Source organism: Cervus canadensis, chromosome 9 (genome assembly GCF_019320065.1).
Source record: "Cervus canadensis isolate Bull #8, Minnesota chromosome 9, ASM1932006v1, whole genome shotgun sequence".
In the NCBI taxonomy this organism is placed as follows: Eukaryota; Metazoa; Chordata; class Mammalia; order Artiodactyla; family Cervidae; genus Cervus; species Cervus canadensis.
Genome location: NC_057394.1, coordinates 1,201,803 through 1,222,665, shown reverse-complemented (window position 1 = coordinate 1,222,665; position 20,863 = coordinate 1,201,803). Strand labels below are relative to the sequence as shown.

The 20,863-nt window shown below is 56.1% G+C and overlaps 1 protein-coding gene and 1 long non-coding RNA gene across 2 annotated transcripts in view; both read left to right on the top strand.

The window, feature by feature from the left end:
• The window catches only part of LOC122447470, a 46,032-nt gene that overhangs the window by 3,483 nt on the left and 21,686 nt on the right, over positions 1-20,863 (top strand). The window lies entirely within an intron of this gene.
• Positions 6,249-9,850, top strand: SOX1 (SRY-box transcription factor 1). The gene has a single exon (XM_043478115.1). It carries the CDS (start codon positions 7,239-7,241, stop codon positions 8,343-8,345), a length of 1,107 nt encoding a protein of 368 aa, XP_043334050.1. The 5' UTR covers positions 6,249-7,238; the 3' UTR covers positions 8,346-9,850.

Sequence of the window (20,863 nt, the reverse complement as noted above, 5' to 3'; positions counted from 1 at the left end):
CCTGAACACAAGCATTCTTTACCAATAGAGAACTACACGCGCCAGAAAATTACAACTTCTGTACAACGTAAAAAGGTGTATTCAAACTGTTAATTACCGAGGGTTGTATAAATGAAACTTTCGCAGTGACCCATTTAATTTTGTGGTAATTACTGACAAAAAAAGACAAGGATGAATCACAATACAGTATATTTATCTTGAAGGAGGATATTGCACTGGTGCAGTTAAGCCAAGGACTAAGAAAAAACTAGGGGGGGGGGCGTGGAGGGTGTCGCAGAAATAGAAAAAGTACATAAAAATCACACCCTGAAACCATCTGGGTTCAAACTGCAGAAGGCAGGCTCGGGTGGCGTCCATCCAGATTTCAGAGGCTCCCAAACCCTCTGCTCTGGCATCGTCGTGTCAGTCCTGCGGATTCGCTGCCTTGAGCACAACTTCTGCAGATCCTGGAAATCTGGGCGGCAGAACGCGGGCTCTGCCTGCCCTGCATCAGCTCTCGGCAGACTCTGCCCCGGGACGGAGAGGCTGGACAGTGACCCCGAAACCGCGCTGAGCCCAGGCCCGGGAGGGCCGGGCGGGATGCGGCGGGGGGTTGTGGACGTCCCCTCGCCCAGTCCGCTTCTTGCAGGCGAGTCCACAGGCTTGCTCCTTCCCGCTCCGTCTCGGGGCTTCAGGGACGGTCGAGGAAGGGACGTGGCCTAGCTTGGGGATCTTCTCTGCCGCCCCGGGGTCGGGCAGCAGCTTAGCCGAGGCCTTCCGGGCACTAGCCGGGGTCCCTGCTCCAGCCGCTTTCCCGCCCAGCCCTGCATCATCTGTGGGGACAGAGAATGCAGGCCGCCTGCCGCGCCCACCAGCGCCTGGCCCTGGGTCCTCACCCCACCTGCAGCCCCAGGGACCAGCGACTGGCTGCCCTGGGCGAGTGGCCCTGCGCCCCGCCGCCGCGGGTGGGGCTGGCAGCCCGCGAGGCCCCTGCCTTCAAAGCCCACTCAACAGAACTGCGCGCTAAAGGCGCGCGCCGCCTGGCCCTCCAACCCAACTGGTTTGGGCCGGATGGGCACCCTCGCAGAGACCCCAGCGCCCGGGCGGACGGGGCCGGAGGTAGGCCTGGTTGAGATTCTCCTCGGGAAGTTTCCCGCGAAAGGAGGGCCGGGCGGCGGAGCGGCAGGAGGAGGCGCGCTGGCGGCGAGGCCCGGGCACCGGCACCCCGCAGCCGCCCGCCCTCCAGGGCGCCCGCAGCTCCCCGGCGGAGGGCGCGAGGCTCCCCTCGGGTCGCCGTGTTTTCCTCTGTCTTCTCTTCATTCATAAACCTGGTGGCTACAGACGCGGCTTGAATATTGACGGCTCTCCCCCAACTGCTCCGCCGTTAACCCAATTACAGAATTCATCAAGAACTGTGTGAATTATCTCTTTCCATACAGTATCAGCATTAGCCTAATTAAAAGCTATAATGTCTGATATAATGATTAAATCGTTAGCTCTGCTGTAGGGAAGCAATATTTTGTTTTCCCTTCAATTAGAAGCTGATTGAGGTTTTCAGAGCAGGTCAGCTGTGAAATTTGAATTATATGTGTGAGTACTGCTCACAGGGTGAGTCCCTACTCGAAAGCTCCCAGAGATTCTCCAAACGCTTTCGCCCAGAGCGCTGGAGGCACAAACAACGCGCCCGCGCGCTCACACGCAGGGCGGTTTGATCGTCGCCGGGAATTCACGCATCTCCACGCCGATGCTGGAGAAAGAGTCCTGCTTGACTTAGAGGGGATGGGCTTCCTTTCTCCAGCAGACGCTCCTGGAACAGCCCCCCCCCCCCGAAACCCCATTCTTCTCGTTGACGGAGAGGAAGAGATGGCCTTGCCCGCGGCCAGCCGTGGCCGGACCCCCTGCTCTGTAAGGACCGAAACCACTTGAAGCTCCGATTTGGCAGCGGTTCTCTTTCTCTCTGCTCCCTCTCTTCCCGCTTTTCCACACGTTTTATTTTCCCCTTTAAGAAATTCGTCACCATCAAGAAAAAACTTTTCTGTTACTTTGGCCCCTTGGCTTTGGGAACAGTGGGGCCAAGGTGGCCTGGTCACGACGCAGAGTGGGTACGCAGCGCCCCTAAGGCCCCTAGCTCGTCACCCGCGCGCAAACCCCCGAGTGCGCGCGCCGAGCCCTGGGACCCGCTGGCGCCTGGAGAGCGCCGGCCGGAGGCCCCCGAGCTCCGCCCGGGCGGCGAGGGCGGCGGCGGCCAGCAGACGGCGACCGCGGCCCGTGCGGCGGCTGGGTGCAGGCTGACGCGCGCGGGGCCGGCATCGGGGTCCGGGCGCGCACCCGGCGGCTCCCCCGCCTCCCCGCGAGGTCCCCTCCTGCCCGCCCAGCGCCGTGGTTCCCTCCCACACGCGCGGGCCTCCGCCTCCTCGCCGTCTGCGCCTCCTGTTGGCCGAGGTGACCTCGGAGGCCTTTCAATTGAATTGTCTTCTCTTTCCTTTTCCCTCCTGCGCTTTCTTTCCGCCTTCTCTTCCTCTCTCTTCTCACATCACTTTCTTTCCCAAAAGTCCTGCCAAGGAATTGGCGGCTCCGTCGTGATTTGCCTGTTAAAACTTTGGTCTCAGTCCGTCGGGCTGCGCCCTGGGCGGTCTGTGGAGGCGCCTACCCGCGGCCTCGGTCCTCGGGGGATCTCCGGAAGTGGCTGGGCTGAGTTAGGCAGGGCCTCGGGCGGAGGTCTGGGCACCGCCTCCGGAGGGTGTCATCAGACCGGTCGTCTGCGCCAAGGCCTCGGGAGACCTTGGAGAACATTCGTCTTCTTCGCGTTCCCAGAGGTCCCTTTGATTGTCCTCGGAAACTCCTAACCTGTGCATCTCTGCTCCTTGGAGCTTCAGACGGGCGCTGGAACAGAAGGTCATCTCCGAGTGCCTGAGAGCAGGCTTTCATTGACAGACTGCTGGGGCCAGGCTGCTGTCCAGCCTTCTCCTGAGCACAGCCTCAGCAAGGGGAGAGAGCCAACGCCAAGAGTCTGAGTCACTGCGAACAGGCAACGTGAGCTCCTGGTGTTAAAGTCCAGAACTCAAGTTACTGGAGAGTCAAGGGCTCTAGTATAACCGCCTAAACACAGGACTTGAATATATGTGCATATATTCTTTGGGTACACACCTGTATGTACATTGATGCATATATTCTTTGGTATATACATGCATATACAGGTGTGAATATATTCCGTGTGCACCAGTGTGTACATGAATGCATATATGTATATGTCCTGTGTGTACACATGTATTTTATGTGTGCACACATGTATGTAAACATATGCACACATGTGTGTGCATATGTGTTTATACATATGCATATATTTTGTGTATACACATGTATTTAGACATGGGCATATATTCTGTGTATACACATTTATACACAGGCATGTATTATCGATGTGCACTTGTATGTACACAATATGCACAGGTGTGTGTATATAATTTCCTCTAATGAGGGCTTGAATCTGAATTCTCTTTAAGGATTGTCCCCAAAAGTTAAATAAAAGGACAGAAAGCATCTTTACTTATCCGCATTTCTAAGTTGATCTTCTCTTTGGCGCCCTGAACAAACAGGCACAAAGAAGTTTCTGAGTTGCCAAGAGAGCAAATGTGGCCAATCAACAGTGAACGAATCCATCGCTGGGGGTCTGGGCTCTGATGTTACTTGGAACCAGTGTAGTCTGTCTTCACATTCTGCAGTGCCTGGCCTTGGAGAGGCACCAGTGCCCTGCCAACCTGGTGGGGGTCAGGAGGGAGGAACATAGATTCAGGGAGAGATGTTTTCCCAACTGTTTTGGACCATTTCTGGCTTCTCCAGGAGTGACAGGGAGCGGAGGCCACAAGGAGGAAGACGCTGAGGCCCGAAGAAGCCCTCACTGGCAGGAATTCATGTGAAGCTCCTCAATCTCCATGCCAGGCAGGAAGGCACCAAGAGTTCTGGCAAGCAGTGCCCTGCCACTGCCTAGCTGGCACAGGCGGTGGCTGCCAATCATCTTATCACTTGGCAACAAGTTACACCTGCAGCTTGGGTTTAATGCTTATGCATGTGGGCACCCGTAGCGTGTGCACCAGCTTGGGCTCAGGGACCACCTCATCACTGAAAAGGGCTTATGGAGAGCACCCTGGATGCTGAGGACCAGTGTGCTTTAACAGAAGGCTAAACCATTTACCCCCTATTTAGATGCTCTGGAAAACAAGGGTAACTTTGTATTTGGGAACAATTTCCAGGACTGTGGTAGAAAGAAATCAGACCATTTCAGAGTCAGCTATCCAAGTTCCCCAAAGCATAAAGCATTCCTGCAATGCACACTGGAGTGCAGGGTGTTTATAAAATAAATTGCTCCATTGATATGGAAAAATAATGTGCCAAGCCTGGTTCACACAAAGCGTTTTCAGGGGGTCTTAGGCTATTTAGTTTAACATTTAAATTGAAAAGCAGAGGAAAGAAATCTTTCACTTGCTAAGTGGATAATATAGTTTATAATTTGTAAACCATTTCCTTTATTTCAGTCTTGCTGACTTTCCATAACACACTGGATCACACTGCACACCCATTGCCTCCTAAGTTATCAAAGGAGAAACAGATCTATAGCATTCTTCAGCAATATTCCTGTTCTTTTTTTGTTCATTCACAATGGAAGTGGTATTTGGAGGTAGTGCATGAAACAAATCAAAAGGTTTAACAAACTCGATGGGTGAAATAAGAAGGCAGTTGAAAACCAAGTTTATAACCTAGATATTTAGTGAAAAATAAATATGAAATGACGTTTCCTTTATAATATAATTATATATTATTTGATGAGTTCACTATTAAATGCTGAATGGCCTGAAATGAAAGCAGTTAAATCTGCAGAGGCCAATTTGCTCTTGCACTGCATACTGCAACAATCCTGCAATAAAAAAAAAAAAAAAAAAAGCAACGGTAATAATCACAGTGATTGAGAGGAAAGAAAGCATTATTCCCGTACCCAGGACAAGCAACAGGGTTAGGAAATTCACAAGCTCAGAATTTTTTTAAGGGGTGGGGGGAGGGAAGAGGCGTCGTGTGTTCGCTGCCCGACATACTTGAACAGCCTTCTTAACTTGTAACGATCATCATTATATGTTTATTTTTGTCACAAGATGGTCAGTTAGGCGTTTTGGTTGGGCACCACTTTATCCACCAGCCATCTCCTAAGCACCTCCCTCCGCAGAGCACAGAGACGCCCCGTTCCTCCCCAGGACTTGAGGGATTTTCCGCAAGCCTTTGGGCCATTTTCAGACCCTTGGGGTTGTACCCACAGCGAGAGCGCACTGGTGTTTGAGAACGGGCCTGTGCTTCCCGGAACTGAGGACACTTCGTGGTTTAACAATTACACCCGCAGGTCTGTGCCTTCGTCGTTCCAGGAAACAGGCCTCTGGTTTGCGTAAAGCAGGAGAAAGGGCATCGGTCTCCTCGTCCCGAGGCCCCACGTTTCCAATTCGGGTTCAGGTGCCCACCCACCCGGCCTCCGTTCACGAAGTTTTCGCAGTTCTTAAGCAAACGGCTCCAGAAGAGCGTGGGCTAGATCCTTCGTTTGCGATTTCAAACAACTTTTTCAACTGTCGTTGAGTCACTAGGTTCCAGATAGATCTTGTTGCTTTCAACCTTCCTAGAAATGCAGTTTTAGGAGGAGGAAGCCAAACCAAGAACAGCACGTGATGACAACCCCTAGACTCATTACCCATCTCCCCACCCCGTCCAAAATAAGACTTCAGGGCTAATGCTAAGAGCAGCCGTGGAGTGGAGCCCGACGCAAACGCTCGCGCGCCTCGGGATCCTCGCGGCCTGGACCTCGGAGGCCTCCCCTACGGGAAGGGTCTGAGAACTTCAGCCCGGCGGCGGCGAAGCGTGCGCCTGGGGAGGGGGACGCAGCGGTCCAGGCCTCGCGGGCGCGCCCGCGGGGCGGGGGAAGGGGGACGTTCCAGCTGCGTGCCTCGGCAGGTCTCCCCTGCTCCCGGGGGCGCGCCCGGCCTTCCGCCCCCCGGGCCGAGCGGGGGGAGGTGGGAGGGGGGCGAGCATCCCGCTTCGGCCTCCAACTTCCCCCTTCCCAGCAGGCGCGGAGTTGGCTGGCAGGGGAGCGGAGGGGCCGCGTTTCCTTGGCGCTCTTTTAAACGCTGCTCGGGACTGCCGGCCCCCGCCCCCCGCCCCGCAGGAGTCGTTCTTCATCTTCGCTTTTAAACCCGCTCGTTAATCGTTCGGAGCGCGCGGGCGGGGAGAGGCGAGGAGGGCGAGCTCGGGGTTCACCGCCGCCGCCGCCGCCGCGCGCGCTCGGGAAGCGGCGTGGCGTGGACCCCCTCCCGGCTGCCTCCCGCCTCCCTCTTCCCTCCTCCCCTGCTCCTCCGCTTCCCTTCGCTCCTCCCGCTCCGCCGCCCGCGCCCGGCGCCCCTACCCCCTCCCCACGTCACTCGCCAGCGCGCCATGCAAATCACCGCCGCCGCCGGCTCCCATTGGCCGCGGCGCGCTCATTTAATGGCAGCCCGGGCCCGGCGTATGGCTGCTGGGCCCCGCGCGCCGCCGGCCCCGCGTGCGCCTCCGCTCCGAGCGCACGGCCCCGGGCAGGCAGCCGGCAGCGCGTCCCGGGCTCGGCCGCCCCGCTCTCAGGCCCTCTCCGCGCGCCTGCGCCCCCTCCGCGGCCCCCGGCCCCCCTCCCCGGCTGCACCGTGATCGCCCCCCGCCCCCGCACCCCCCTCCCGCTCCCCTCGGCGACTCGCTCCCCCCGGGCACCTGGGACCGGCACATGCCCAGCGCACGCGGCGCACCGCCCTGCTAGAAGTTGCAGCCCCGGAGTTGGAGGCCGCGGAGGACCGAGCGCGGGAGGAAGGAGCTGCGCGGCGGCGGCGAGCCCCGAGCCGGGCCCCGCGCACCGCTGCGCCCCGGAAAGTGGAGCTGCAACTTGGCCGCGCCTGCACCTGTTGGCAGCACGCCGCCGAGAGCGACCCGGCTGCGGCGACGGCGACCCCGGCCCTCGGCCTCTTCGGCAAGTGGTTGGCGCTTCAGAGAAACTTTCCACCCGTGAGCCGGACCGGCGCTAAGTGCGTGTATCCTTGCCTCTTTTGTGTCGTTGTCGCCTCCACCTCTCCGCACTCTTCTCTCCGCCAGGACCTCACCCCCCCGCCCGCGTCTCGGTCCGTCTGAGCCCCTCTCCATCCCCCACCCCGGCCGTCTATGCGCCAGGCCCTCTCCGCGCGGCGCCGGTGAACCCGCGAGCCGCCTCGATGTACAGCATGATGATGGAGACCGACCTGCATTCGCCCGGCGGCGCCCAGGCGCCCACGAACCTGTCGGGCCCGGCCGGGGCGGGTGGGGGCGGCGGCGGCGGCGGGGGCGCCAAGGCCAACCAGGACCGAGTCAAGCGGCCCATGAACGCCTTCATGGTGTGGTCCCGCGGTCAGCGGCGCAAGATGGCCCAGGAGAACCCCAAGATGCACAACTCGGAGATCAGCAAGCGCCTGGGCGCCGAGTGGAAGGTCATGTCCGAGGCCGAGAAGCGGCCGTTCATCGACGAGGCCAAACGGCTGCGCGCGCTGCACATGAAGGAGCACCCGGATTACAAGTACCGGCCGCGGCGCAAGACCAAGACGCTGCTCAAAAAGGACAAGTACTCGCTGGCCGGCGGGCTGCTGGCGGCCGGCGCGGGCGGCGGCGCGGCCGTGGCCGTGGGCGTGGGCGCAGCGGCCGTGGGCCAGCGGCTCGAGAGCCCCGGCGGCGCGGCGGGCGGCGGCTACGCGCACGTCAACGGCTGGGCCAACGGCGCCTACCCCGGCTCGGTGGCGGCGGCGGCGGCCGCCGCGGCCATGATGCAGGAGGCGCAGCTGGCCTACGGGCAGCACCCGGGCGCGGGTGGCGCGCACCCGCACGCGCACCCCGCGCACCCGCACGCGCACCACCCGCACGCGCACCCGCACAACCCGCAGCCCATGCACCGCTACGACATGGGCGCGCTGCAGTACAGCCCGATCTCCAACTCGCAGGGCTACATGAGCGCCTCGCCCTCGGGCTACGGCGGCCTCCCCTACGGCGCCGCGGGCGGCGCGCACCAGAACTCGGCCGTGGCGGCGGCAGCGGCGGCGGCGGCCGCGTCGTCGGGCGCCCTGGGCGCGCTGGGCTCGCTCGTCAAGTCAGAGCCGAGCGGCAGCCCGCCGGCCGCGGCGCACTCGCGGGCGCCGTGCCCCGGGGACCTGCGCGAGATGATCAGCATGTACTTGCCGGCCGGCGAGGGCGGCGACCCGGCGGCGGCACAGAGCCGGCTGCACTCGCTGCCGCAGCACTACCAGGGCGCGGGCGCGGGCGTCAACGGCACGGTGCCTCTGACGCACATCTAGGGGCGCGCACCCCGCGGCCGGCCGGCCTCCGTACAAACCTGTCCACGCTCTCCTGAAAAGGAAGACACAGGCGCCGCACGCCCGGCGCCGCCTGGCCCCCCGACCGCGAGCTCCCGGGGACCGCTCGGCGGGACGGTTGCGCGTCGGAGACTGAACTCCGGTGTTTTCTTGAGACTTTTTGTACAGTATTTATCATCCATCCGCGGAGAAGGCAGAAAGCGTCTTCTTTGCTCGAGGGGACACAGAGACCGAACCAAACACGAGGCGACTCCCAACTTTTCTATCCCCGCCGCGGGCCCGCTTTCATCCCGCATCGCCTCCTGACGGCGTCGGGTGACGGCGGCGCGGGGAGCGGGTCTCATCTATTAGCAGTGTAGGGAGACGGCGCCAAACACAAGTTTTGGTAGTCGTTATGGCTTTGGGGGGGGTCGGTTTGTTAATTTATACGAAGAGATTCCCCCCACCCACCCCTTTCAGGCGGCAGCGTTATTCTGGGTTTTGTAAAACTTTCTGTATCTGAGCATTTTCATTTTTTTTTTTTGGTTTTGTATTATTTCATGTAAATGCGTTGTGAAATTTTTATTTGCGGCGTTGCGGTGTGGAGAGGGGGATTCAGATTATGTACATAGTTTCCTAAAAAGCCTTTCTTCTAAAAACGAAAAAAAGAACCCCCCACCCTAAAAAATAATTGCATCGAGCTTTGAGTCAATAAATTTAAGAGCGAGAAGTCCGTTTTTCCCCCATAAATTTGAAACGTGCTAAATTTATAATCATGCTTTATGAGCTCAAGATACAATTAGTTAATCTGAAGGAGAAAGAAAAATTATCATGAAATGAAACTGAGGGAAGCCGGGGGAGAGGGCACAGTGTCCTTGGAGTTGCATTAAAGAGGAAGGAAGGGGAGTAAAAATCGATAGATTATTTTGTAGACTTTACACTGTCATTACGGAACGAGAAATAATTGCCCCCCCCCCCAAAAAAAAACAGTTTTGTAGCCCGGCCTTGGGTGCGCAGTTTTTAACCGCAGGCAGATGCCGCGGGCTTTGCGATTCCTTGCTTCCAGCCTCTTCCTGCTGGCCCGGGACCTGCGCGCAGTTTGGTCCAAAGGAGGGAGGAGAAAAGACCCCAGTGGCGGGACCAGGGCAAGGACGGGCGACAAAGACGGTGGGGGCGCCGGGGGGCCCAATTCCCCTGCAGTTAATGAGACTGCAAGTGGAATTTTCTGAATTTGGCTCAAGGAAACGCATTCTTTAAACCAAAATGTACTGCAACCGATTCCCCTCTGTCTGTCCTCAGCCCCTCCCTCTGGTATCTCTCTCCTTGGAAAAGGACAAAATAGTTCTGTTGGGTTTTCACACACAAAACCGATCACTCCCGGATGCCCCGCGTGAACTGGGATGCAAGTTGCTAACCAATGTGAATGCAAAATGCGGTGTTTATTATTCCTGACGAGATCTGAGGTTGTTTGATGCTTTAATTTTTTTTAATTATATTTTTTCTAGGTGTTTATTGGTACATTGCAGTTTTTTCTGGATTTTAAAGTTTTCTGTAAAACTTTGTCTTCAAGTAATGACAGCATTAAATATTGCATTTGAAAGTTATACTGTAGCAAATACATTTTGACATTAGTCACAGCATAAAGATGAAAATTATATTTTTGAAAAGAACAAAGCTTTCAGTCAGATCGAAATACATTGATTTCATCAGCCCCTCATTTTTCTCAACATTTTTTTTTTTTTTGGTCCTGGAATGAGCATAGACTGTCCCTCCAAACGTGAGCCTGTGCTAGCAGGTTAAAGAAAACCAGGGTCAGCCTGCGCTAGAGAACAGCTTTAAGTAAAATGCTCACCTGACAATTGACATGTGTAATTTTTTTGGAGTCACTTTGATAATTTTGCTTCAATCACTCATTCCTTAAGGTGATTGCAGAAATTTTAAGAGCTAGGGCAGTTGCTTCTTTCTAACAAGATAATAAAGTTTCCCTCTTTTTTCTTTTCTTTTTTTTTGCTTTAGCAATTTGATGTGTTTGGGCAGAACAGCATCTTAGATAGTGAGACAATCTGAAAATAAATGCCACACACTGTCTCCTCTGGGAGACACTTTGAGAAATTCTGTGATGCTCTGTGGACTCCCCAAGCGGCGGAAGGTGCAGGCCTCATCTGCTCTGAAATGTCCAGAGTTCAGTGGACTCCGCCTGGCTCGTCTGCACCATCTTCCTGCACCTGCTAAGGGGGCAGACCAGACCTGGGGCTGTGCTCACATATAAACACATTTGTATCTTTGCTGGACCATTGGCATAACAATGTTAGTAAGGTGGATACATTGGAAATGTTTCTGACCATAAAAGTTTAGCCGGGCTCCTGGCAAAGCTGCCTGTTGGTCTCCTGGAAGGTGAACTTATAGTGTGGCATTTTCCCTAATCGGCCTCATACCAAGTCAGCAGAAATAGTCAATGCCAGGTGGCCCAAGCCACGTTGTTAAGAACCCCGGAAGATCTGAAAACAAAAATTCCTGAAATTCAGCAATTCTGTTTTGTTGACTAGAACAAGGAGGAGAAAAGCAAATAAAAATTCTTTAATGATTCCATTTTAAAACAACTTAGGACGGGGCGGGGGTGGGTGGGAATAGAAATTAGCCAGGAATCATGTTTCAGGATTGAGGTCTTATCGCTCCAGCAGTGTTTCTTCGACTTCAGATCGTGGGGAGAATATTCCACAAGGCCCGGGAGCACCTCACTCAACCGCGAACTGCTCTCCTGCCGAGACGGCCTGGCCCTGTTCACGCGCACGGCGTGGCCGTCACGGTACTGCCCCGGCCTCGTCCACGTCCCCAGGGCACTCGGGGGTGGGAGTCCTGAGGCTTACTCCAGTTTCTGTGAAACCCGTGTGGAGACTGCAGACGGGACTCTGATGGTCTTGTGCAAAGTTTGCATAACTTCGTGCCTCGAGGATCCGCGAGCTCAGGAACCGGCCCGCGCGCACCTCCGGCTTCTCCAGGCCGAGGGTAGCAGGGTTTGTTTGCTGGGGACATTTTCCCCTCGTTTCTGTACCCCACCCCCACCTTTTTTTTTTTAACCCTACGGGGCTCTCTCGTTTTCGTGGTTGAGACTCTGGCCCTCCTCCTCCTCCCCCCTCCCCCGTCAGAGAAGCCCACTGCAGCTGGTGAAATGATTTCCAAACTGGCAGTGGGCATAGAGCGCGCGACCTGCAGACGCGGGACTGGTGGGTCTGGTCAAGGCCTGCCTTTAGGAGCAGATCAACACGCGTCTTCACGCGTTTCACTTTCCCGACAAAGACTGGGCCACGAGGATTTCTTCTTCGAAAAATTCCAGTTAATTCGGGAAACCCCTCCGGGGCCGCCGCGGGCCAGGGTTCCCGCACCCACGGCCCGCGCCCCCCTACGCCCACCCCCACTCCCTCGCTTCTGCAGCCCGGCCCTCGGGGCAGAGGCTCCAGAAACATCGGCGGCTGAATGTAATAATAGGTTTGATTCCTTGGAAACTTCAAGTGAAAAGCAGACTTGGCCTTGGCGCGGCTCTTTTTCCAGCGTGGCTGTTTGGCGGGATTGAAAGGCCCAGCCGGGAGGGGAGGGGTGGGGAGGGGGGCGCGGGCCTCCCGGGGCGAGGAACCGAGGGAGGTGGGCCCGGGCCCCCGCCCCCCAGCCCCCCAGGGTCGGGGCGGCGAGGGGAACGCGCGAGGGCCGGCGGGCGGGCGGCGCGGAGGCCGAGCCCGGCAGTAGGGGACTTGGGACCCCTCACCCTCTCCCACACCTCGAGGTCCGCCCACCCCAGCCAGACGGCGAGGCCCCGCGGGGGGCGCGGAGCTCCCCCTCCCTCCGCCCCCGCCCCTCACCCCCGCCCTTCCTCTCCAGCTGCGCGCCCCCGGGAACCCGGCAGTGTCGGCGGCGGGCGGCGCACGGGGCCCGGTGCCCTCTGGGCGGGGGCGGCCCTGCCTCGCGGCTTGCGGACGTGGCCCTCCGCCGCGGGCGACCTCCCGCTCCCGCCGCTTCGGGTTCTCTCCGCCCCGCAGCCGCGGCGCCCCTCCGCGTCCTGAGGCCTCTCTCCGCCCCCTCCCTCCCCTCCACCTCCCCTCCGGCTCCGGCTCCTCCGCGCTCCTTCTCCGCGCTCCGGGCCTCCTCGCCTTTGTCTCCACGCGCCCGGCCCACCTCCCCCGCGGCCGGGCCCGGGACACTCCCCGAGGTCCGGGCTGGGTCGGCAGGTGCCCCGAGGGCCGGTGCCCCGTCCCCTCCGCCGCGTCTCTGCGGGCTCGGCGCGGGCGGGGCCCCGCGGGAGCGGCCCGGGCCGGGGGCCGCGCGGGGTGTCAGCCGCGGGGGGATTAAGACGACTGAAGCGAGGGAAGGGGCAGAGTGTTTTGTGTTTAAAGAGAGCGGGATTAGCGGAGAGAAAGTCCTGACCCGGGGTCAGCGGCGAGTCAAACCCTTTTACAATCAGCAGGCGGAACGGGCGGTCTCCACGCTCGGCCGCAACAAGTTGGGGGCGGGGAGGCCGGGCCGTGCGCGGAGGCGGCGGGGGCACCCGGGGGCCCGCAGGCGGCCGAGCGCGCAGAGGGCTCGTCCTTCAGCATCCTTCTCCGTAACCAGAGCGCCTGTCTCCGCTCGCTGGGCCCGCGCGAGCCTGGGAACAAGCCCGCGAGGCTCCATCCTGCCCGGGCAGTTCTGTTTCCAGAAGAAACCACAACCAACGACCGGGCCCTCGGTCGGCCGGCCGGCCTCTCCGTTTTTCACCCGAGGCGCAACGGGCCTGGGTTCCTGCAAACCCTGGGGTGTGTGTGTGTGTGTGTGTGTGTGTGTGTGTGCGCGCAGCATGGCGGGGGGCATGGAATATATTCAGGCTGTTTGTGCCTGGACGCGGTTCTCCACCAGGGTGGAGGAATGGAGCGCTGATCTGGGTTGTAAACCCGCGGCGCTCACCAGAGAGTGAGACCCGCGAGGCTCATCTGAAAACTCGGGAAAACTGGAGTTTGCGGTGCCGGGTGGGGGGCGGGTGGGAGTCAAGGGGGAAGGAAAGCGGAGGACGGACTGTCCTCCTCACAAGTCAGGTTGGGGTTCGCGCTGCGATCACAGCTGAAGAGCGCTGCCAACTATGAAAAACAGATCAGGAACCCAGACGACTGATACATCCAAAGATAGAAAAAGATCATCTGTTTTGATAGCGAAAACAGAACTGCCGTATTTTCTTCCAAATTGGCTTCTCATCTGTAAATGTGAAAACGCCAACCCCAGAGAGAGAGGGGGAGAGAAAAGCCATGTTAAAACCACCACAAACAAACCACTCCCGGTGAGCTGACGTGTTTGCACAGCCGTCCTGGGTAACGCTGGACTCTCAGGGTGAATGGGTTCCCGGCTCAGAGCAAGGACCGATTCCTGCTCCCAAGTTGCTCAACACCACCTCTGGGGAAATGCATCTATAGCAGAAACTCTGGACACTGAGAGCAATTCTGAGCGTCCGCAGGCCGCCGCCGCCAGGACTTAATTGCCCGCAGCCCCTTCAGAATGACCGTGTGGGGCATTAAAGATGCTGTTTGTGAAGAACAGCAGGGCATCACATGCAAAGCCTCGAAATAGTCAGCCAGTCAAATCAGTGGAAAAAATCAGCTTTTGTTAGATTTTGCAGTTTCAGGAATTAGGCATTCACTGCAGAGCTGCAGTTTTGAGAAATTGCAATGTCAGGCATGTTCCCAATGGGGAAATATTGTGAGAGTGCGGAGGAATGTCAGGCTGGGTTTGACAATGGGGGGGAGGGGCGCTGACAAGAGTGATCACCCAGACATTGTTCTCTGTCTGCACCCCGGAAACGATAAGTAGGGACCATATCTAGTGGCAGCAATGGTCCTACGTGCTCGAAGACACGGGGATGAGAGTTTTAGCCTGGAAAACACTGACCCAGGCTTCGCAGAAGGAGAACCGGGCCGCACAGTGCACAGAACCGCACAGGTTCGGAACACTTAGGACGGAAGAGCAGCAGGCGAGGGCGGTCCAAAGACGTCCCGAGCAGAGGCCAGCTTCTCTTTGTATTTCTAAGCAACAGAACAGGAGGAAGCCCAGGTGGACGTGTTTCTAACCTGGGAAAGGATGTAGAAACCTCATGCCTTTCAGTCATCCAAACTCTAGGGGGAAATTTAGGCACGTGGGAGAGCCCAGACTTGGGCAGGACGTTAGCGTGAATGCCCACACAGAGGGAGAAGTGGGGCTTTGTTCTGTGTGTTAGAAACTGCTCTGAAGGGCGATGTTTATCCTTGTAGGAGCTGGGGCCACTTGCATTTCACCCCAGGGAGCAGCGACTCACCTGTGCTGTGACAGGAAGCGTCCGTCCGAGGTGGTGTCTGGACTGTTTCTAATCTCTGCCGACCTTGTCCAGCAGGATGGGGAAGGATGTGGGAGTTGGACCGAAGGGGAGCCTGCTGGTGACCCGGCAGCTCCATGTCCTCAGTTAACGTCTTCACCGCGAGTCCATCTTCTCACCATCACACCCACCGGGGAAGGGTGTTAATGGTTCATGGTCTGAGTATGTGCTCTGCCCAGAAAATAGCAGCCTTTCAATAAACGGTGTTTTGCCAGGTAAGCCTGTGCCCATCCAGGCAGGGACAAAGTGGAGAGTTGTGACCTCAGTTGGGTGCCTGGGTGGCAGACAAAATTATACAGACCAGTGTCCCCCCCCACCCCCATCGTATTAATACTGATTTCCTTTGAGAGTTACTGATGAGCGTCGCGTCACTGGCTCACCTGCCCGGCAGACGTTGTTACACGTCGATGGTGGGCATGGGTCACTCTCTGGGCGCCTGTCCTGTGCGTGGCCTGTTCCCAGGCCCTGGCAGTGCAGCGCTGGACTCTCGGGCCTCCCTGCGCCAGTGAGCCTGATGGTACATGAGGGAGCGTGACCCTGGGGGCCACCACTGGAGGACAGGCGGTGGGGGCCCATCCTGGGGGCTCAAGGAGGGTCCTTCAGAGGAAGCAGGAGCTGGCCTGGAGGCTGAGACGCCCTGGGCTGCCCTGCCCGTGGGGCCCTCCCATGGGGCATGCACCCTGTCTCTCCGCACGGATGAACGCTGGAACGACTTTGAGCAGAGTGGGTCTGATCACGATCTTGTTCATCGGCAGCGGCCCACATTGCCTTGGAGTTGGCACAGAGTTACCCTCAGAGGTTCACGAGGCAGGGCCTCTCACATCCGGAGGCACGGACGCTGGGAGAGCTTGTTGCCGAGGCAGGGGCTCAGACCAGTCCCCGGCGCAGGACGCCTCCGAGGTCCAGGAGGACCCAGGCCCAACCTGCTCCTCGGCACCCTGGGGATGCTGAGCAGGGCCGCCGGGACTCGGGAGACTGGGGACACGACACGGCCCAGCACGTGTGTGGTGAGCAGTTGTTCAGACTGTGAGTGTGTGTGTTAAGTCGTTCAGTCATGGGACTCTGTGTGACCCCAGGGACTGCAGCCCGCCAGGCTCCTCTGTCCATGGGATTTTCCAGGCTAGAACACTGGAGTGGGTTGCCGTGTCCTCCTCCAGGGGATCTCCCTGACCCAGGGATCAAACCCAGGTCTCCTGCATGGCAGGCAGACTCTTTACCATCTGAGCCACCCAGGAAGCCCAAGACTCTGTTTAGATCACTTAAATTTGAGGAGCAATTTATTGTTTTTAAAGTACTCTCACTTAACTGTTCAATTTAGATGATTTTTGAAAAAACTAAACTGGCAGAAGAAAATTTTAAGCTGGATTATCAGAATCTTGCAAGTAGAGAGGACTGACCAGTTTACTGGTTTTATTCTCCGTTCTTGGACTGGCCGCTCCGGCTGCCTGAGGACGCAGTGCGCCTCTCCTGGAGGGTGGTCGGGCAGACACGGGAGGCAGTCCCCCCACACGTTTCTGTTGTAAAGAATGGGCGACTAAACAGACTCAGCGAGGTCATGTGCTGTGCGTCATCGAGCTCTGATTTTACCAAACTAACTGGTATTCACACAGACCAGGTCTGCACAACCTGTGAGCGCGGTGAGGGCCAAAACACATAAACAGTGGGGCATTGTTTTAATGATACTTGAAAGTGGGAGAAGGGCATTTAATCGTGCAGGTGAAATTGAATGAATGGGTTTTGTTGGATGTAGAACCGTAGCTATTGTCTGTAAAATGGGGCTATCTTGCTTTTTTAAAAAAAGCTTAATACATTAAGCACTTTCAGTAACTTTGAAAGGAAGGGGTTGTGCAGATAGAATAACGGGGTAAGCTACTGTGTGTCAGCACCGTTCTGTCTGGAAACGACTCAGCTCTGTGTGATGCGTGTGACTGCTCCTGCAGATCGTAACAACGAGGCCTTCCTTATGTCTGTAGACACAGATCTAGACCAAGGTGTGTTTAGGGAAGAAATGTGTGTCTACCTGAGTAGCATGTGAGGAAATAAATTTTAAATAGGATATAATGAGAGAAAATGTTCTATAGATTCAAAACTATCTTGATAATGCAAAAGTTCCAATAGGGTTTTTAGCTAATTTCAGGACTCAGGGCATCATTCAAAAAATCTGATAACCTGTGCATCTTAACTGTAGCCTTTTGGAGACGATGACAGTGTCTTTGTTGTCTAAATCATTCATCATTTCAGTGGATAAGATGTCAATCCAGACACTCAGGCCCCTGCGCACAGTAGGCAGGGGAGAGTTTCTGAAACCCTCTTGTTTTGACCATCGTTGCGTATTATTAATAGCATCACTGCAGTTATTGTGACTACGTGCGTGCACCTTGCACACCATACACCCAGACCCATCGACAGTCTGTCACGTAGCTTGCATAGAGAAAAGAAGGTCCTGCACAAAGAAGGAAAGACGGGGAAAGGGAAGGAGTGGGGAGAGAAGGAAGGGGGAAGGAAGAGAAGAAGGGGGGGAGGCCGGAACAGAAACGGTTACGTCGCAGCTGATGAAATGAGATAGAGAAGTAACATTCAGGCTGACTCTTAGCGCAGTCTCGCCCATGGTCAGAACCAATAGACTAAGCGTCTATTTAAAAACTCGAAGGATTCCCCTGCGCTCCAGTGGTTAAGAATCCGCTTGGCAGTGCAGGGGACGCAGGTTCGATCCCTGGTTGGGGAACGAAGACCCCACGGGCGGCGGGCAGCTAAGCCAGCCTGCCTCGACCACTGAGCATGGAGCTCCACAGCGAGAGTCCACGCACCGCAACGACGACCCTGCAGGACGCGGGCAAGACCCGAGGCAGCCAAGCAGAGAGAGAGAGCTCTTTTAATTGAAAAAATTAAAAGTTGGTAGAAATCCTGGTGCTGCGAACATTTACAATGAAAATAAACAAAAAGCTGGGGAACATGTTTTAGCAAGTCCTTGCGTGTGAGCTTACATGTCAGTAGTTTCAGTTTAGTCCAGTCGCTCAGTCGTGTCCGGCCCTTTGCGACTACATGGACTGCAGCACACAGGCCTCCCTGTCCATCACCAACTCCTGGAGCTTACTCAGACTCATGTCTATTGAGTCGGTGATGCCATCCAACCATCTCATCCTCTGTCGTCCCCTTCTCCTCCCGCCTTCAGTCAGTAGTTCACCATCTCTAGCTCTCTCTGAGTTGCATGGATTAAAATCTGATTATGTTAATCTGAATAAGATATTAATGTAAAACCTTTCTTCTCATTTTAAAAAAGCAAATCATTTATTTTAGTCTTTCAAACCGAAATTACTACAAGAAATATATTCTCAATTTTAAAATATTGATGACAAGATGTGGATAATGAATGAAGTTATACACTTACTAAAGGCAATTAAATGAAAGCCTTCAAATAATTAAACCATACTTTATTATCTAAAATAAATACATCACCTGTAGCAACTATTTGCAGAAAACCAAAATTGTCTTTAAAAGTCACAGCTCAAATGTAATCATGTATTTGCATTAAAAATAGATAATTTAAATCAATCTATAAGCTACAAGTTCAATATAAATTTAAACAGCTTAAGTTTTAAATGAATGTGAAACAGTTATGATTACATTAAATTAGGTTTGAGGAAAATAGCACATTTACAACATTTTAAGCAAAGTCTTCACTTAAGGATTTTTTAAAAACTCAACAAGCAAAACGGGGTCAGTGCCCCTCCCTTGCCTGTGCAGCCTCTGCGGAGTCTGGACACCTGTAGATTCGTGAAGTAAAGGCCTGTCTTTGCTAGAACACCTTCCCAGATGTGCCCCTGGCCAGAGGCCAGTGTGGACTGGCCTGCCAGCAGCCCCCAGCCTCCTGGAGAACAGGCTCTGGGTCCCGCCTGATTTGTTCTGAACACTGTATTTCAAATATCAGCACAGTTCCAGGCACCTCGTGGGGCCAACAGCTGTCTACTGCCCCGGACCCTGCGCAGAGCCGACGTCAGGGCTGGTGGGGCCGAGCCGTCCGGGACCTTGGTGCAGGACTTCTCTTCTCTTTGTAAACCTCATGCTGACAAAACATCTCGAGTCCTGGCTGCTGTGAGCCGCGAACAAGGAACACGGCCGCCTGGAACCCCCATGCAGGCCACCATGGCGCTGCCCACACGTGAGGAGGCTGGACATGTTCGCTCAGTCCTGCCTGCAAGGCGGCAGTTCCGAAAGCAGAGGGCGTCGGTGTGAGTCACTCCCGCGACTCTGAAATCAAAACATCTGATTACCTTTTACTCTTTCAGGGATTATTTTTATCTCACAGGCTTCCTCAGTATCCATGAATAGGAGGAAAGGGATGACTCTCAGTTTTGCACAGTAAACACCTTCTCCTAAGGCTTTTCATTATTTCAAAATTTATTTTGCTTGTATTTGTTCTGTCTTGTTGAGGAAGCTGAGAAGGACCAAGGCAAGTTCAGGGCAGCGATGAGGGAGGGCAGCTGGCCTGGGACCCGCCCGGTGTCGAGGCAGAGGAGAGCGGCTCTGCATGAATACGGGGCATCGAGGCTCCCTGTGGAGACACTCCTGCCCTGCCCTCAGCCTGGAGGCCGGGCTCTGTGATGCATCAGGTGGTTATGTGATTGCCTTTGAGCTGGATGGGCCTTCCCTGGTGGCTCAGCTGGTAAAAAATCTGCCTGCAATGCAGGAGACCCCGGTTCCATTCCTGGGTCAGGAAGATCCCCTGGAGAAGGGAAAGGCTACCCACTCCAGTATTCTTGGGCTTCCCTTGTGGCTCAGACAGTAAAGAATCTGCCTACAATGTGGGAGACCCAGGTTCATTCCCTGGGTTGGGAAGATCCCCTGGAGAAGGGAACGGCAACCCCCTCCGGTATTCTTGCCTGGAGAATCCCATGGACCATATAGTCTATGGGGTTGCAAAGAGTTGGACATGACTGAGCGACTTTCACTTCTTTTGAACTGGATGGGATTGAAATATTTTGGTTGGGTGTATTCATGATGGTGACTAGAACGTGGGAACAAGTGGAAAACATAATTCAGACCAAGAAATACAGGGAACACTGAGAAAATTATTAGGAATGAGGGGTTATCCAGACGCCAACAGGGCACCCAAAGCAGAAGGGATCAGAGCGGGGTCACGCTGGAAAGAGGACAGGAAGGGACAAGTGTTAAAGGGACAGGAAAGCTGGCAAGGAGACCCCCGACCCCAGCTCAGAGGTGTCCCCCGAGGCTGCAGTGCAGACGCCTGGACGGAAGAGGGGTTCTTGGTCACCTGCCTGTGTGCTGAGTCCCCGCTGCAGGAAACCAGTGCCGCAGGCCTCGGGCTTTCCAACAACACAAAGGTGCGCCCTTGCAGCCTAGAGGCCGGAAGTCAGACTGGAAGAGCGGCCAGGCGGTTGGTTCCCTCTGAGGCCAGAGGGAGGACCTGTCCAGGTCCCCAGGCCGTCGGTGGTTTGCGGGCATGCTTGGCGGAAGGACGTTCTGGTCTGGTCTGGACTGCACGGTCCACGCGGTCGCAAAGAGTCGGACACGACTGAGCGACGTTCACACTCACGTTTGGCTGGAGGAGCACCCTCCGTGATCGCTGAGCATCTCCGGGTCCAGGTTGCCCTTTATAAGGACACGGCACACACGGGCCCACTCTGACACCCCATCTTGGTCGTCTGCAGAGGCCGTATTTCCAAGCAAGGTCCCACAGCGGGGTTAGGACACCCTTCTTCCATTCCAGCTGTAACGTCCCCTCTTTCGACCACGATTCCAGCCAGGGTTCTTGCTGAGTGAGTGCTGTGTGCTCAAGGGCCCTGGCTACGGGAAGATTGAAGACTGCCTTCTGCGGGCTCTCAAAGCTCTGTGTGCAATTCTCCCCTCAAGCTGTTTGTGACAGGACCTTCTGATACAGCCAAGCGGGAGCCCACCCTGGACTAAGCATGCACGCAAAAGCGCTGCCACAAAACTCCGAGGGGACTCGCTGAAACCTGACCCCAGACGCGCCGCTTCCGTCAGAAAAGAGGAGCAGTGAACAACGCACAAGTGCCCGACGCGGCCTTCTTTTTATTTGTTTTTAATTCACGTTGTCTTGCTATATTAAATGCATCTTTGTAGACCATCTTCACATCTTTGGGAAGCATGCAACATATAAAGAGGCTAATCACTAGGA

What these genes read in the sequence shown, in the direction of transcription:
- SOX1 (XM_043478115.1), top strand. Translation starts at nt 7,239, where the DNA reads ATGTACAGCATGATGATGGAGACCGACCTGCATTCGCCCGGCGGCGCC.